This window comes from Bos indicus x Bos taurus, chromosome 26 (assembly GCF_003369695.1).
Source record: "Bos indicus x Bos taurus breed Angus x Brahman F1 hybrid chromosome 26, Bos_hybrid_MaternalHap_v2.0, whole genome shotgun sequence".
In the NCBI taxonomy this organism is placed as follows: Eukaryota; Metazoa; Chordata; class Mammalia; order Artiodactyla; family Bovidae; genus Bos; species Bos indicus x Bos taurus.
Window position 1 is genome coordinate 6,792,953 of NC_040101.1, and position 18,339 is coordinate 6,811,291.

General features: G+C 44.8%; 1 protein-coding gene across 2 annotated transcripts; it reads left to right on the top strand.

Moving 5' to 3' along the window:
- The first annotated feature begins 6,529 nt into the window (after positions 1-6,529).
- TEX36 (testis expressed 36) lies at positions 6,530-17,068 on the top strand. Of its 2 annotated transcripts, none has more exons than XM_027528869.1 (3): positions 6,530-6,687; positions 13,424-13,555; positions 14,235-14,483. In XM_027528869.1, exons 1-3 carry the CDS (start codon positions 6,637-6,639, stop codon positions 14,403-14,405), a joined length of 354 nt encoding a protein of 117 aa, XP_027384670.1. In that variant the 5' UTR covers positions 6,530-6,636; the 3' UTR covers positions 14,406-14,483. The 2 variants fall into 2 exon arrangements, with proteins under 2 accessions (XP_027384670.1, XP_027384669.1); XM_027528868.1 differs by lacking the exon at positions 6,530-6,687 and adding an exon at positions 15,296-17,068 and having other exon boundaries at positions 13,380-13,555; positions 14,235-14,315.
- Positions 17,069-18,339: the final 1,271 nt, after the last annotated feature.

Genomic DNA, 18,339 nt, shown 5'->3' on the forward strand with positions numbered 1-18,339 from the left:
TCCACCTTCTCCAGCACGGAGCCTGAAATAACTAATTCCAATCAATCTGCCCTCACCTAAAATGAGCTCTTCCTGCATGAATTACCCACATTCACTGCCCAGTTATCTCGTTCCCACAATGGAGAAAGCAAATGGCTGGCTCCAGAGGGAGCGGGTTATTGACTAAGTGTTTAATTAGGCGCACAGTCCTGAAGTGGTCATTCTCCCACCGTCGCAACGACTGGACCATGGCAAGGCCGAACCGTGAATCTGGTTTACTCTCGTTTTCCTGAGCCGCCGTTGAATCAATGGGGCAGGAATTGGAATGAAACATAAAGACGACCACATTGCACCGTGTTTATGTAACTGTGCAAAGAAACAGCATGTGTCTCAGGGCCCTGGGTGAGGGGAACCTCCCACTTACCTGCTTCCAATCAGAAGGAACACTGAGGTTGGAGTGGTACCACGAGAAAGGTTTTAAGCACCTGAGAGAAAACCTCCTGAATAAACAAGATATAATCCCTTTTTATTTCCTTGGCTTATTTATCTTTATTTTCTTGGTGACATTTCACATTTCATTTGCAATGAAGGAATATCCCATAAAAAATTTTATTAAAAGTACTTGACAAACCCCAAGCTGTGTATACTTTTTTGCACAGACTTTTAAATCTTTTAATTTGGAGGATAATTGCTTTACAAGTGTTGTGTTAATTTCTGCTTTACAACAATGTGAATCAGCACTAAGTACACATGTATCCCGTCTCTCTCAAGCCTCCCTCGGCCTCCCCAGCCCCATCTCACCCCTCTAGGTCGTCACAGAGCACCAAGCTGAGCTCGGATAGAAACCCTTTTAACCTCCTACTTCAGTTTCCAAATCTTTAACAGTCTGAAAGTGCAGTGATCCTTGCCCAAGGATTAGGCTGAAGTGCATATCTGTAGGTACAAGGTCAAAAGGGCCATGGGTGCCCTGAATCCAGTCCTTTCACAGAGGGATTGAGAAAGTCTCAGACCTTGACAAGGGCCTTGTGATGTTCTAGGGTTGTGCTTCTGAAACTTCAGGTGAACACAGATCACCCAAAGTCTTATTAAAGATGCAGATTCTGATTCGGTAGGTCTGGGCAGGGGCCTAAATTTTTTTAAAATTTTTTGGCCGTACTGGGTCTTCACTGCTGCGTGGACTTTTCTCCAGCTGCAGCAACCAGGGGGCTACTCTTGGCTGCAGCGTGCAGGTTTCTCGTTGCGGTGGTTCCTCTTGCTGCGGAGCGCAAGTTCTAGGGGCGCACGGGCTTCGGCTGTTACGGCACGTGGGCTCTAGAGCTCAGGCTTAGTACTTGCGGTGCATGGGCTTAGTTGCTCTGTGGCATGTGGAAACTTCCCATACCAGGGGTGAAACCCGTGTCCTCTGCCTTGCAGGCGGATTCTTACCCATTGCACCACCAGGCAAGCCCAGAGACGCTGCATTTCTAATTAACTTCAAGAGATGCTCGGCCTGCTGGTCCAAGGACCACACCGGGAGCAGTGAGGCCTTGGCAGGGAGGTTCCTTACCTCACAGCCAACTTTGAAGGGAGTAGAGGGGGAAAGAGACCATTGTGGAAGGCAATATTGCAAGACCTGGTGCTGTGTAGGTTTCCTACTTGCCTTTTCAAGGGACTCCCTGTGAACAGAAATACTCTGGAATGGGAGAAACAGCAGAGAAAGAAAGGACAAATTGGTGGTCATCCATGCGATTAACTGAATTGATGAACCTTGGATTCCTGTGGAGCTGGAGAAAGTGGTGCTGAACACCAGCACTCAGCCCACGTCTGTCATTTATGACTTTGTCTTCTTATCTTTGTAACAGGGCTCTTTTATTAGTTTGCAACTTGCTGCCAAGTTGATGAAATCTCCATTGTGTTTTATGGTACACAGTAAGAGGAGAGAGGAGATTTGAAAAGGTCTACAGGTCTCTTCTTCCTTGGGGGACCTGTCTCCCCTCTCCTCTCCCGGTGTGGGATAGAGGTGAACGTTCAATCACCTTCCAAGACACTGTTCATTTTCTCTTCAGTTGAAAAATATATATTTATTCGGCTGTTTGGCTTTAAGATGGTGGAGGCTGGCATTTTCCATTCCAGTGTTCTCTGTGTTGAACCGCACTTGTAATTACTGCTGTCTTTTATTCTGTGTCTTCGGGGGACTGTCCCATTCACACTGCGAGAGGACAAAAGCAGCTGACTTTCCAGGGGTTGAATATAATAGCATCACATCTTCACGTAAACCTCAACAAACACAGAACACAGAGAAAATAGGAGTAACCAACCCAACCCGGGGAGAAACGGGAATCTCACTAAGTATTTCCGCCTGTCGTTTTCAGAATTTGGAGACAGCATAAACTTGGCACATCTACTGAATCTTAATGGCGAGTCTTACTTCTAAGGTGCTTTTTCTAAAAAAGCCAAAGCTCTCAACTGGTATGTTGCTGTCACCTGTTCCTTGAGTTTCTGCCTGCTGCTGACATTGGCCAGCTGATCAAGGTCACAGAGGGCAAAGTGCCTGTCCACCAGCTCTCAGATGGCCTGGAGGCCCTGAGTGGCCTGCTTCCTGCTTTTTCCAACATCATCTCCAACTTGCACAATCCTCTGGCTTCCTTTCTGGTTCCTGAGAGAGTCAAGCTCTGCCCACTATCAGGGCCTCTACCAGGCTCTCCATTCACCTGGGACGTGCTTCCTTCTCCCTTTGGTTCACTGAAGTCATTCTTCGCTTCATTTCTTCATTACCTGCCTAGTCACCCTTCAGATTCATGCAGGTCCCTGACATATGGTCTTGAACACCCCGGAACCTCTCTCAATTATAGCCAGTTATCTGTGTGTAATGTCTGTCTCCCCAGCAGAGAGTCAGGTTCATGAGGACGGCGACAGTTTTTCCATGACCTTCACTGTGTCCAGTACAATTTGCTAGATTGCAGTAATTTTTTGAGTGACCAATTCTCCAAGTTATCAATCAAGCAAAAGCTTCTCTAGACACGATTTGAAAAGTTTATCGTGGTTCACGTTTCAGCAAGGTTATCAAAAATTGTTGTTACCTGGGCAATGTCTCACATCCTCACTGACTAATGTGTATCGGTGGAGTCAAGGGTTTTTATAAATGTTGCTATTTCTACCTCTCAACTGAACAAACTTCCAAGGTGGTTTCTTCTTGTCTTCTTCTTGTCTTTCAATTTGTCTTACTTGTCTTGATCCAGGAATTGTTGAGTGGAAGGGAGAGAGATGCAGTTAATTTTCCAGATGGTTTGCAAGATAGGGTAAAACAAGGAAAAAGAAGTGCTTCACATTACCGATGCTTGAGTACTTTTCAAGGTGGTGTGAAAATAGGTTGTGCATACTTTGTAATTTCCATTAGTTCTGCGTGAATCGTGAACTAGTAAAAAAATGCAATGGAGTCACCTCAATTCGGTTGCTATTTGCAGAAAGAATACAGATAATTTACCTTGCAGAGTGAAATGAAAATGTGTTTTATAATGCAGATGCTGGAGAATTTCTCAGAGCTCAACATTTGAAGATGGCTCAGATTTCCCTCCACATGCTAGTTAAACTGTCTGAGATGTGTAGATATGAATGACGCAAAATCTTCCCTTTGGTGGCGTGACGAGTTTCAGTGTGCCTGTGTGTGCAGGTCTGAGAGTTTCTGGAGGCAGCACATGTGGGCACGTGGCAGAGGCATGTGTGAAAACATACTCGTGGTTCCACCTCTTTCTCTCCTGCAAAAGACAGCAAGTCCTTAATTAAATCAAGGAATGGCACATTGCACTGAACACGCATGGAAGAGACAGACACAGCTGCCTTTCATAAGGTCTTTAACACTTTGGATGTAAAGATCTGAAAGTCAAAGTATGCAAACAGCTGCTGTGTTAAAAAATACATTGGATGAAACAATTAGGCATCAATGTGGCAGAATGCTCACTGAAAATAATTTTTGGTTAATCAATAGTTTGGGGTCCTGGTCATCTGATGTATTGGCAAATCCACGATTTGTTGTTGTTCAGTGACTCAGTTGTGTCCAACTCTTTTTGTCACAAAAGAGAGTAGACTGCCAGACTCCTCTGTCCATGAGATTCTCCAGGCAAGAACACTGGAGTGGGTTGCCATTTTCTCCTCCAGGGGATCTTCCCAACCCAGGGATCAAATCCGCATCTCCTGAATTGGCAGGCTGATTCTTTACCTCTGAGCCACCAGGAAGGCCCCACTTCTGACTTACAATTGACCTAAAAGTAATGGATACTAACATATATTCCTGACATTTTAAAACACCATCCGTGATTTACCACTTATAAAAAAACTGGTTTCGGTGATCGTCTTGGTGCTGTTGGAACGCAGAGCTGGCACACAGTGGGTGTTCAATCTGTGCTTGTTGAGCGAGTGAACACAGCCATGTGCTCGTCATTGCCTCCACAGCCGCCTTCACAGGTTGTTTTGCGTCACTGCATTCTGAGCAGAGCTGTGCACGTGCAAAGACCCAAGGCAGGACGGGCTCAACCCTCTGGTATTCTCAGCCCCAGGGATCTGAGAGCCCTGTGTTTACAGGACTTGCTTCCAGCATGGTGGGTCTCCAAGTTCAGCCCAGTAATTCAAACCTCTGAAAAGAATAACCTCCGCAACGAACCACCCCACCCGAATCTGCTGTTCAGAAATCCTAGCTGAAGAAAAACCGTGTTTCATTTTTCCTGGCCGGGTTTTCTTTATTCACTTTTGATTTTTCTTGGACACATTTTTGAGAATTTTAAACCATCATTCAAAAGGGGGAAATTGGAAAACACCTTAACCAGCGATCATATACCTTGCTTAATAGAGCAGAAGACTAAATTACAGAGGAGAAGAGAATATATTTAGAGATGAGACTTAAGATCTAGAGGATTTTCTGCTCTGTTGGTGGAGACAAAGTAAATGCCCGTAGAACCCTGTGTTGGAAATGGCACTGGCTTTAGATTTCTTTGTCTCTGGCTCCCTCCTTCCTCATTGCTTTACTCTCAGTCTTGGGATGTGGGGGAAGCCACGTTCGGCCCTCATCGCTCCTCCCCATCTGTGCTGGGCTCCGTGGTAGGGCGTCCACTGGGGAGGGGGGCCAGCAGAGGAGCACACGACAGGGGTCATTGTCCCCCGGCCTGCCAGGCTCACCGTGGGGAGGGATCGTGGCTGACAGGCAGGCGTGTAGTCAGGCCCGCTTTCATGCAGATGGAAAAAGTGGAATGAAAAGCAATCCTAGTAAATTCACTGCATATTAATTCAAACAGGATCAGGGAAGTGCAGTGAAATGAATCCTGTTTGATACTGGCGTTGAATTTGGCCGCGACACATCTGGGTTCTCATGTGGACCTTTCTACAGACTAGCGGTGTGATGTGACTGAGTCCCTTCGCCTCTCTGAGACTCGCTTCCCCCGTCTGTAAGTGGAGCTGGTTACTCACACGTGCCTGGTCTTGGTCCGTGTTCCACTGCAGGCATCTCCCCCAGGAGCCACCAGGCCCTGGGCCCTCAGTGCTGGCCAGAGGAGAGGTCCTGTGCCCCTGACACACAGCTCTTGTGAGGACACCCTGGCCGTGATTACGAGAAGAGAGGGATGAGGACACAATTTCCTGCCAAGAGAGCCAGGCACAGTCTCCTGCAGATGCGTACTCTTACTTTTACATGGAGTAGCTGAGAGAATGGTCAAGACAGAGCATTAAAAAAGGAGAATGGCAGGGAGAGGAAGAAATGAAGAAAGAAAAGAAGAAAGAAATGGAGAAAGAAGGAGGGAAGGAAGAGAGAATGAAAAACAAAGAGAAAGAGAGAAAGGAAGGGAGGAAGGGAGGAAGGAAGGGAAGCAGAAATCACCTCACTGAGAAGTGAGGCTGCACGTGTATGTCTGGGCGATGGAGGAAGGTTAGCCCTCAGGAGCTGCCGCCACAGGCTGGGGGAGACCAGTTGGCCCTGGGAAAGGCTCATGAGCCCTGGGGATGTCCTATGACCTGGTGCCCCCTCCACTAGGTACAAGGCCCTGTTTCCTCATTTGTAGACACCAACAGTTCATAAAACATGTGAAAAGTGCTCAGCGCAGCACCTGGCACTGAATAATGACTCATGACTGCCTCTTCCTCACGGTCTTAGTTGCATGCAGCATGGTGAGTGCACAGTGAGTGAGCCCCAACTGGGCAGGGAAGCAGCTGTGAAAGGAGCCCGTGGGGAGACCTGGGTCCTGACCCGGTGTCATGCCATGGCTGTAGACAAGGCAGAGTCACCTCATTTCTCTGAAGACCAAGAGGCTGGGGCAGATGGTGACCATGAAGACATTCAACGCAGAAGTCGTCTGTTCGAGGATTTGGAGGGTATGGAGTGGGCCACTGTCTCAGGACCATCTGGTGCCCCACCTGTTTGGCCTGTGTTTGGGGTTCCTCACCTGGGGCCCTGGGACTCACACTCTGCAGAGCAGCAGGAGCCCTCGGGCGGCTGGAGGACCCACACTCCTGCCCCATTGTGATGGGTGGGCTCTGATGCTATGACAACAGGGACCACTCCCGGACTTCCCTTCCAGGTAGAGCCTGCGAATTAGAGGCCAGGAACAAGGAGGAGTGGCTTCCCAGGCGCACAGCTCATGAGGCCATGGAGGGATAAGAGCGCCAGTCTCAGCCCCCTTCAGTTTCCCGCACAAAATGGTCAAAGGGAGACGCTTCAACCCACCCTTAGACAAGGATGGAAGATGGGTAAGAAGCGTGATACCCTCTCTCACCTTTCTCAGGCCACAGGGGTGTGGTCAGGCACAGAACTGAGCTCAGATCCTACTGCTGCTACTTCCCATAGTATGACGTCTGACAAATCCCTTCATCCCGTGTCAGTTTTTTCACCTGTGAAATGGGAATCTCATATCCGATTCTTGGAGGATCAAATGAAATTAGTCTGTGCATAAACCACTCAGCAGACTGGTATCTTGTGAATGTTCACGAGGTAGTAATTGCTGTGTTTCTCTGCTTTTTCTGTTTTTTATAACATCTATCCTCTGACATGGGCTTCCCAGGTGGCGCTAGTGGTAAAGAACTCACCTGCTGATACAGGAGACATAAGAGACATAGGTTTGATCCCTGGGTAGGGAAGATCCCCTGCAGGAGGGCATGGCAACCCACTCCTATTCTTGCCTGGAAAATCCCATGGACAGAGGAGCCTGGCAGGCTGCAGTCCACAGGGTCACACAGAGCTGTTCACGACTTAAGTGACTTAGCAGGCATGCACGCATCTTCTGACATACTAATTTATTATATGTGTGACTTTTCTCTCCCTCCTAGAATATAAATTCCATGGACCTGGTATCTTTGTCTTTTTTTCCCACTGGCTGTATCACAGAAAACAGTGGTACTAACCTCTTTTAGGGCAGTAATACATAGAAATTTGTTTAAAGATTTGTTTAAAAGGAAAAAAATGGAAAATATTTTGGAAAATTGGGGCCTGAAGGCTTAATCTCAGTCTCTTTATCTGTTAAATGGAAGCATAATTTACCAAGGTAAGAGGCCATGGTGAGGATGAATGAGACAATTGATACAAAGGCGCTTAGCATAATGCATGGAAGCACCGTTACTATTATACACATAGTATATATGAATATATGTGATAGAAGTACGTGTGTCCACCGTGCAGAACCCATGGACACAAAGGCAAACTAAGCAAGTTGAGCATATCTGGGTTTTGGTACCCACAAGATGGGATGAGGAGAACCAATCCCCTGCAGATCTCAAAGGATATGTATTTATACTGATATTCTTTCCTGTTGTATACCCTGCTCCATTCCACAAAGGTTTAAAGTAATGAATGGAAAATATTCAAAATAAAGTATAAGGTATATAAAAATAAAACCTCAGAACCAGATTAAATATACTTTAAGAGGCTGAGACTGGGAAAATATATAACATAGAAACATAGAAAATGGAAAATATATAAAATACGTAACATAAATTCGCAGGCCATATTGCTTAACCAATAGATATTTGGAGTCAAAGAAATCTGACTCTGAGTTTCCTGGCAGCTAAAGTGAGATGGGAAATGGAGTGAACTACCTACACTAACTGGTCAGGAAGAAACAAGTGTAAGCTTCTCAGACTAAATAGCTTGGCCTCTTTTTATCATCTACAGTATCAGGATTATGTTTGACTGAATATTATTATAAAAAGCTGACTACAGAGCCTTCACCAGAAAAGGGTTTGTGTTCCTTGAGTAACAGTGATGCTGAAAACTCAGCTGCTCTGTGCACCGGTGCTGAATCGAATCTCAGAAATAGGATTTTGGGTGAAGTAAAAAAGGATAACTTTATAACCTTGCCAGGCAAAGGGGAACACAGTGGACTCCTGCCTTGAAAACGTACGTCCCAGCTTGGAGAAGATAGTGAGAAGTTTTATAGTAATGGATCAAACAGGGTGTAATCAGCTTGTGGACATTCTTCTGATGGGTTGGTGGTGAGCTAAGCGCGAGTCAGCATCATCAACCTTCGGGTCCAACCGGTCTGAGGTCGATGCCCTTGTGGGCTGCATACTGTCGTTAACCACTGACTTCTCCCTCCTGAGGGGTTTCAGTATTTGCAAACGAGCTCAAAGCTGCTGTGGTGTGCATCCCTCAGTGGGGAACCAGGACCTTGCCCCAAGGCTACAGTGTCGTTTCTCCTGACTGTTTCTCCCTGGTCTCACGTCCCCTTCCTTTCCTAATTAACAACTGCTTGAGTCTGCCCATTAGAACTCAGGGAAGTCTTGCAGGCTGAAGGAAACCTATTTCCTGACATCAAAGAAATGGGGGGACACAGAACGGCTTTGGGCCTGGAGGCCCCCAGGGCCCTGCTTGGAATCAACAACCAGGGCAGAAGGAGGCAATTCAGGGCTGGTACAGATGCCCTGGGATGTCTTCGGAGGCCCAGGTTCTTCTCAGCCTCTCCTATCACCCTCAGTGTGGTGTCAGCTCAGGCAGGTAAATGAGGAGAAAGCGAATTGCAAAAAGCCTGTCAGTTGCATCCGCCCCTTTTCCTGGAGAAAGCAATCGCTTTCCCAGGAGCCCCACCCACAGACTTAGGCTTTCATTTCAAGGGTCACTGTCCAATTTAGCTGCAAGGGAGTTGGAGGAGGGTTTTTATTTTTTTGACCAAGCCTCGATCTTAGCTCGATCTTAGCTCCCTGACCAGGGATTGAACCCACGTCCCCTGCAGTGGAAGCACTGAAAGTGTGAAGTCTTAACTACTGAGCCACCAAGGAAATCCTCGGGAGGTATTTTTTAAACCAGCCATGTTGCTACTCCAAAGTCAGTGTTCTATAATAAGGGAGAAATCGAGAAAGAGCATGGCGTCTCCTACTGGGGATCCTAGGAATGTACCAGGAACCATTTTAAGAAGGAAGACTTTATCTCCCCAAAGTCTAACCAGAGCCTACGGTGTGGGTCTCCTTTCTGCTGCCGGCACCTAAGAGAATAAAAAGAACAGTGGTGACATGAAGTTTCCCTAAGTAACTTTTAGACGAGTTGGGAAAATTAAAGAAATTGTTGATTTTGCCTCAGCAGCAGCCCATTTGGGAGACAGTAATTGCCACATTGGAGGTGACAGTCATTCCACAGTTGACCTTGCTGGTGGTGATCTGGCTGTTGCTGAGTAGAAAAGGCACTCTGCACACACGTTCCCCTTCCTGTTTAATATTTAAGTCATTGAGTGATTGAATGCAGCAAAAATTTCACTGCCAACTAGTTAAAAAGCTATATTTCATGGTTACAATATCTAACAGAAGGGTTTATTTCACAGCTATCATGTTATAGCCATTAAATATATATTTTAAAAGAGTGAAATTAAAATGTTAGAGCCACTTTTTTTTACAGTGATTTAGTCCATAGTGTTGCAGAATACAAATGAACTTAAGTCAGTTGTCATTCAGCTGGTGAGAAGAACCCTTCTAGATGTAGAAAAACTCCCTACCCATGGCCTGATTCTCCATAACTTGGAAAAGCAGATTGGAGGTAGAGAAAAGGGAAAGGCTCTGAGTTTGGAGGCCCTTTGTATTATTTATACTTACTTGAAAATTGCTTTAAAAACATAAAAAAATGTGTATATAATACAGAGTGAATTAGAAATGGATAGGTTGACTTTGAAAATTTTCTATGGTATATTGTTAAGTGATGAATTTAAGCAAACTCCAGGAGATAGTGAAGGAAGGGAAATCTGGTGTGCTGCAATCCATGGGGTCGCAAAGATCTGGACACGACTGAGCGACTGAACTACAAGAACAACAATGTTAAGCAAGAAAAGCAAGTTATGCTGTAGAGCACAGGGTGCTCAGCTTGGTGCTCTGTGATGACCTAGAGGGGTGGGATGGGCAAGTGGGAGGGAGGCTTAAAAGGGAGGGGATATATGTATGCTTATGGCAACCCACTCCAGTACTCTTGCCTGGAAAATCCCATGGATGGAGGAGCCTGGTGGGCTGCAGTCCACGGGGTCGCTAAGAGCTGGACACGACTGAGCGACTTCACTTTCACTTTTCACTTTCCTGCATTGGAGAAGGAAATCCCAGGGACAGGGGAGCCTGGTGGGCTGCCGTCTATGGGGTCGCACAGAGTCGGACACGACTGAAGTGATTAGCGGCGGCAGCAGCATAGCTGATTCACTTTGTTGTACAGCAGAAACTAACAGAATATTGTAAAACAATTATACTCCAATAAAAATGGGAAAAAAGGAAAGTGAGGTACAAAATAGTATGAGTTACATGGTCCAATTTTTGTATAGCTAGGTAAGTCCCCTTTGTAGGTACAGGTGTTTGTGAAGGAATATATGAGAGCTATTGTGATTGTTTTAAATCTAGGATGACAAGAAGAGGAAGGAGAGGGTAACCAAAAGTTACTGGGTTTGTTTTTGTTTTTTTAACCACTGGCTGCCAGGGAATTCCCAAAAGTTAACTGTTAAATTTTTTAAGGTACTTGTAATTTTTTGAAATCACATTTATAATACAATCCTATGTGCATGCTAAATTGCTTCAGTCGCGTCTGACTCTTTGTGGCCCCATGGACTATAGCCCACCAGGCTCCTCCGTCCATGGGATTCTCCAGGCAAGAATACTGGAGTGGGTTGGCATGGCGTCCTCCAGGGGATCGTCCCAACCCCGGGATGGAACCCACGTCTCCTACATCTCCTGCATTGGCAGCCGGGGCCTTTACCACTAGCACCACCTAGGAAGCCCTATACAATCTGCGTGAGATTCCGTCCTTGTGTTTTTCTTTATTGTCTGAACTTTTAAAGCCATGAGCAAGTATTATAACTCTAATCAAAACCAAAGACGATTATTTTTGTTGTGGAAAATGAGACAGTGTAATAGATGCACTCAATTAAGAAATGTTTAAACGATGGCAAGGAAGCCTTCCTTTTCCCTGGTGCCCTCCTCCAAAGGGACCCTGTCATTCATCCACAGCAGGGCCGGTCCATATGACGGTGGCTGGTTCATGTGGTCACTTCCTTGCCCTTGATCTCTGTCCCTGCTCTGCTCACCCCATGGGCAGCCACTCACACGTGTTTAATAGGAACTCTGTTACTGAGATGTATTCTTGGAAATTATGTAGTGTTGTTTTGTGTGCATGGATTATTTATTTCCGTAAATGGTGTTGGGTTACAGAGCTCATTCTGTTTCTTCTTCTCCATATTGCTATGTGTCGTATAAACCATTGCTTCTCATTTTCTCTGCCAAAAGTGCCCCACTGAGTGTACCATACAGATGACATAATCTCTCCACCTTTTAACATAAATAGTAGCATACTAAATGCGCTCTTGTGCAGAGATTAAACAAAAGCCATAGTTATATGTACAGTTATATCATGACTTGAAAAGGAATGGGAGAAAACAACAGTGTTAACCAATGTCATTGTAATCCCAAAGACAGGGAGGGACTGGCCTTTGGTGTGACAGTGGGCTTGGCGATAAGGGAGGGGACAGCTGTGAGCAAGAATAGAACCTGTCAACAGCTAGTGAACACTCTCTGGGTTCGTGCATTTTTCTCTTTTAATTACATCTACTCAATCAGGTGGAGCTTCCCCAGGAGCTCAATGGTGAGCAATCTATCTGCAATGCAGGAGCCACAGGAGACGCAGGTTCAGCCCCTGGGTTGGGAGGATCCCCTGGAGGAGGGCATGACAAGCCACTCCAGTATTCTTGCCTGGAGAATCCCGTGGATGGGGAGCCTGGTGGGCTGCAGTCCATGGAGTCAGGAAGAGTTGGACATGACTGAAGCAACTTAGCATGTGTGCACTCTATCAAGTAGGTTATTATTATTCCCATTTTACAGATAAAGAAACTGGGATCTGGAAAAATTAAGTCTCTTGCAGAAGGCTGACCTTCTAGGAGAGAGAGCTGGGATTGGACCCAGGGACGTTGAATCTATTGTCTGTGACCCACCCCCACATTATGTTACCTCCCTTTGCAAGAATTTTCGCTGAGTTGGGGTCTTGCCTTCTGTTTGTATCTTAGTTTCCATTCATATTTCTCTCCTAGAGATCGCCACTTCAAAGGCCACTTTGTAGGAGTGGCTTTTAAGAGGTGCTGTTTATGTAAAATTGGGGTGAGCTACAGTGGCCATCAAGCAGGGCCCACATCCCTCTTTGGGAATGGACTCCTGGCCTAGCTGCTGAGAGTGTGGCTTGGTGGGGGGAGGGGTCCAACCCTAGATACTCCCTGGCTGAAAAGAGCTGCTTCCTCAAGGTCAGTTGCTTCCTGGGTCCTCCGCCTTCCTCTCCTACCCAGTGACTGATGGACAAGAGCACACAAGGGTCCGGTCCCCTCACTCCATCAGGCCGACTCTGAGAAGCCACTCCGTGTCTAGAGCTCCCTATGGGGTTGGTCTAGACCTCCTTTGGGACCTCCTCCCTCAACCCAGTCCTGTTTCCTTCCCTCCTGTTCACAGAGAGATACAAAAGCCCACTCCCAGCTCACCCCTGGCATCCAAATAATCTTCCCACCCTCTACCATCCTACATTTTCTGTAGAGACTCAACGCGACCCTTCTCACATTCCTATGCCCTAAGGTGCACCCCCTACCTGCAGGAGGTTGGCTCACCCCTGGGAACATGGGCTGAATGCTTGGCCCCAAGTATGGGGCACTCCCTGACCACCAGGAAGGTCTCAAATAACACACTCTGTCTCCTTGGAGCTCATTGGCTCCCTCTCATGGGACCGCACCCCCCACTTACCAGGCCACGAAACCATTTCCAGGCTCCAAGCAGCAGGGTGGCCCCTGTAACTTGAAACGGCCGGCAGTGGTGGCCTTGGGCCATGACAATATTTTTTGTCCTGGAAAGGATACTTGAAAATTACGAAAATTATGCCATTTCCATCGCACGCCAGAAGCACCCAAATTGCATTTTAATCCTTTTACAGAGGAAGCCCTGATACTTGGCTTTGAGATTCAGATGTGTCTGGTTTTAATCAAGGCATGTGCTGTTTTTCCAGTTCCCTCACATTGGACTAACACAAAAGACGCCAGAATCCATCACAAGTACGATGTTGAAAGAGTCCCACAGTCCACGTTTATCTCGGCAAGTGGAGGAGAAGCTTCCGCCGATCTACAAAGTGCGGGAGAAGGTGAGTCCAGGGCGCTGGCCACGTGCCCCCGTGGCTCTCCAAGTGGGTGGTACTGCTTGGAGGGAACTGCTCACTAGCTCTCCCTGGATCCCAACATTCTGGCAGGATCCTCACTTCATAGTTGGTCACCATGGCTCCTCAAATACTCTCTAGAAGGAACTACCTCCTGGTCCAGACGATAAAGTTACTCTTCTATGAACAGAGCTCTTAACATCCATGTCTACCTCCCTGGCCAGTTCACGAGCAGCTTAAGGGGCTGCAAATGGCTGGTGGTAGAAGCAGGGTTGACTTCACACTTAGCAGCCCTGGACCAGAGAGCTCTGGTCTACTAGGATCCTTATTGGCCAGATGAAGAAGATGGCTTCAGAATTCCTTTCCAGTCTTCAATTCCATGCCTACTCACTTTCCTTTCCTTGCCTCTCAATAAGATATTTTAAAGAGAACTTGTTATAATTTTAAGAAAGCTGGCAATGAAGTGGAGTTTCAAAGCCTTGAGCTGATGTGCACACCTAAGCCCTCACCCCTGTGCTGTTTGCTCCATCATTGTGGATGGGTTTAGTTCTCACTTAGAGGTCAACTTGCCTCCTCCGTCTTCCTTCCAGGCCACTGTAGGCAGGTTCTGGAAGCCTGCTGTGGTTCTGATGTGTGCCTTTTTATCTCTCCCCTTGCTGTTTTCCAGCAAGCAGTAAATAACAACTTCCCCTTCTCTGCTCACGACAATCGTCACAGCTTTCAGGACTCTGGGTTCTACCTTGACTCTGTGAGTATTTCTCTCCACATTGCCAAAAAAATGAACAGCGACATCAGGGCTCTTGATTTTCTTGATTTTCTGGCCTCAAAATTGGAATAAAATTAAAGCCTCATAACAGGTTACCAGAGGGAATAAAAAGCGTAAATTCTCAAATTCCCATGTGGCTTTCAAAATCCACACCAGCCTCCCTTCTGCCTAGGTTTTTTTGTGTGTGTGTGAACTTCATGCTTATCAAAGTGCTTTCCCATAAACCATCTAATTTGTGAGCTTTTTTTGTGAAGATCTGTCATGAGAAGGAGGGATTGCCTATGTGTGTCTCTGGACAGCAGAGCCAGGACCCATAAGGAGGCTCAAAGGAATGGATGCGGAATTTTCATGATATAAAGAAGGAGTCCCTACTAACTGCAGTTATCTTGTTCCTGGAGATGGTGTTTCCCCCTCACTGAAAAAAACCAAGTCTGATAGCGCTGGTTGGTGGTGGTTAACACAGCACTGTGCAATGGAAATAGATATGCGAGCTGCATATGTAATTTGTAAATTTTCTAATGGTCACATTAGTAAGATTTGAGGAGGAAGCCTGTGGGTAGAGACCCAGGTGCTGCTTCCTTCACTGGAAATCCTCTGGGATGGGAGAGAATCCCCGGATCTCTCGGAATAAGAGCCCTCCCACTGAGTGCTGGGGATGCAGCCTGAGGTGGATACAGCCGCATGGGTGTAGAGGACCTACTCGGGCTTCCTGGCTGTCCAGGCTGGGGTCTCTTTGGTTCAGTCCTCCGTGTCTCTAGAAGCCCAGCCCCTTGGGTGGGAGTTGAAGACTGTGAAGATCAGGAGGTTTTGTCAATTTACAGCCTCCCACAAGTTGATAGAGGATGCCTCCTGTAGGAGTGGTCATTTAAACACAAGATGTCGTGGAGGTGGCTTTATTAAAGACTTCCAAACTGTGCGGCCTTGAATATCTTCCTCCTAATCTGCTTGTGATCCTTCTCCAGGGCTTGGGACGTAAGAAGATCTCCCCAGAAAAAAGGCAACACGTTTCAAGAAATTTCAATCTTTGGGCATGTGACTATGTTCCATCTTGTCTCGATGGCTTTTCAAATAACCAAATATCATATGTTTATAAGGAAGCTGTGGTGGTCCCAATTTTCAGACGCTTTCCAAGACATCATCATGAGATATGGAACACTTTTAAATTTATGCCCCAGCAAAGCTATACAGAGTTTTGGAAAAAGAATCCAAAAGTAAGGTTCCTGATTAACAAAAAGACCAATTCTCCACTAACCCTTCCAGAAGATCCCTGATGTTTTGCAATACTGGTATTTCATTGGACATTCTACAAGTATGTGTTTTCTGATGCAACACTGATGTTCGATATCAGATTTGTTTAGAATTATTTAGAGAATGTAGACTGCATGTGCCATAATGCTGAGATGATGTTTTCTTGCAGTGATAACATAAAGATTAAAGTCCTTATATAGAGAAACCAGAATGGCAACTGATAACCTTACCACTCCCCCACCTTGAAAATATTCTAATGGTTTTAATAAGGTTGAAAAATATTCAGGCCCTTATAAAATAAAGATATGTGATGATATACACATTTTAAATGAATATATTTGAAAGGAAAATGTGCTTAAATTTAAAAATTGCCACATTAACTTCAGGGAGAGTTTTAAAACTACATGATTAATATAGGCTTACATTTTCATCTTGAAATTTCAAGGAAAATAGAGGAAGCTGGAGTCCCTCTGATTTTACTGCATCTCTAATCCTTGTGCCCAGAGAAAAAGCTCACCGTTTGTTTTTGTTCTGTACATTTACAATCACATGTACGTGCACAGCTATGTACAGATTTTGAACATAAACTGTTTCATAGAACTCGCATTCTTCAAGTACATAAGTGAGCTTGAAGTTCTGGCAACGTCAATAGGAATAGGTTGGTTTGCTTTTTAAACTACTGCACTGTATTCCCTAAGTTGGATGTGCCATGTTTATAAAAAAAACTGTCTTCCTAATGAGCACTTGAATTGTTTCTAGTTTGGGGCTGGAAAGACTTGGTGCTACATGACATGCTTGACCAGGCTCTTTGGGTGGGTTGTTTACATGTACTCTGGAGTCAGCTCTGAAAGTTAGCTTTGTTACTGCTGGATTGGACCATATGCATGCTTTTTATTTGTTTGTTTTGTAACATTTGGCTGCACTGTGCAGCATTTGGGATCTTAGCTCCCTGACCAGGAATTGAACTTGCAACCCTTCCATTGGAAGGATGGGGTCTTAACCTCTGGACCACCAGGGAATTACTTGCACAAGGTTTTAATCTGCCAAATCACCTTTAAAAAAACACTGGACGAATTAAACTTCCACCAACAGTATCTGTGAGTTTTTGTTTCTCTCCCCCCCAAAATTATCTTTTAGATATTGAAAGATATCGAAGGACAAAAACTATCTTCATATCTTATTTTGCATTCCTCTATTAGTGAAGCGGACCATCTTTACCCACTCAGGGGTCATTTCTATCGCCCTTTGAATGGAACACTGTCACCCTCATTCTGTATCAAAATTAACTTGTTTCTATTTAAATATCTTTTCTAGGTGAATTTTAGAAAAAGGTTTCAAGTCCACTGGCAATTTGATAGGGATTTCCCTGAATTGAGATATTAATTTATAGAAGAATTGACATCTTTATACCATGGTATATCTCCCCATTTGTTCAAATATTATTTTATATTCTTTAATAAAGTTGTATAATTTTTGTCACAAAAGTACGACATGTTTCTTTTCTATGTTTATTCCTGTGTACTGTGAAATGTGGCTATTTTGAATGTATATGTGTGTGTGTGTTTAAGTTATACTTTTTGGTTAGTTTTATCTGATGCATAAAAAAGGCTATTGATTTCTATATGTGAATCTCGTATTTACCTGGATAAACTTCTTAGAATAAATTTAAAAATATTCTAATACTAGTTTGCATTCCCACCAACAGTGTAAGAGGGTTCCCTTTTCTCCACACCCTCTCCAGCATTTATTATTTGTAGTACAGCCACTATGGAGAACAGTGTGGAGATTCCTTAAAAAACTGGAAATAGAACTGCCTTATGATCCAGCAATCCCACTGCTGGGCATACACACTGAGGAAACCAGAAGGGAAAGAGACACGTGTACCCCAATGTTCATCGCAGCACTGTTTATAATACCCAGGACATGGAAGCAACCTAGATGTCCATCAGCAGATGAATGGATAAGAAAGCTATGGTACATATACACAATGGAGTATTACTCAGCCATTAAAAAGAATACATTTGAATCAGTTCTAATGAGGTGGATGAAACTGGAGCCTATTATACAGAGTGAAGTAAGCCAGAAGGAAAAACATAAATACAGTATACTAACGCATATATATGGAATTTGGTAACAATAACCCGGTGTACAAGACAGCAAAAGAGACACTGATGTATAGAACAGTCTTATGAACTCTGTGGGAGAGGGAGAGGGTGGGAAGATTTGGGAGAATGACATTGAAACATGTAAAATATCATGTAAGAAACTAGTTGCCAGTCCAGGTTCGATGCACGATACTGGATGCTTGGGGCTAGTGCACTGGGACGACCCAGAGGGATGGTATGGGGAGGGAGGAGGGAGGAGGGTTCAGGATGGGGAACACATGTATACCTGTGGCGGATTCATTTTGATATTTGGCAAAACTAATAAAATTATGTAAAGTTTAAAAATAAAATAAAATTAAAAAAAAAAAGTGCAAAAGCAAGAAAAAAATAATAAATAAATAAAAATATTCTAATAAAATAAAAATAAAATTTTATTAATTTTTCAGTTGATTCTTTTGGATTTTCTATGTGGATAATTATATCATTTGTGAATGTGATAATTTATATAATTTCTAGAATTTATAGGGCCCCTCCATCTTTTTGCATCAGGTACAATTTGAATATTTGCACAGATATTGCATATGCTTTCTTATGTCTGAATTTATTGGGGCTGATTCTAACGGGTCACTCTGACATCTGACTATCGTTGTGGG

Excerpts from the sequence above, each read along its gene's own strand:
- TEX36 (XM_027528868.1), top strand. The coding sequence starts at position 13,475 with ATGTTGAAAGAGTCCCACAGTCCACGTTTATCTCGGCAAGTGGAGGAG. Across the intron at positions 13,556-14,234 it reads TCTACAAAGTGCGGGAGAAG|CAAGCAGTAAATAACAACTT; the intron begins GTGAGTCCAGGG and ends GCTGTTTTCCAG. Across the intron at positions 14,316-15,295 it reads CTGGGTTCTACCTTGACTCT|GGCTTGGGACGTAAGAAGAT; the intron begins GTGAGTATTTCT and ends ATCCTTCTCCAG.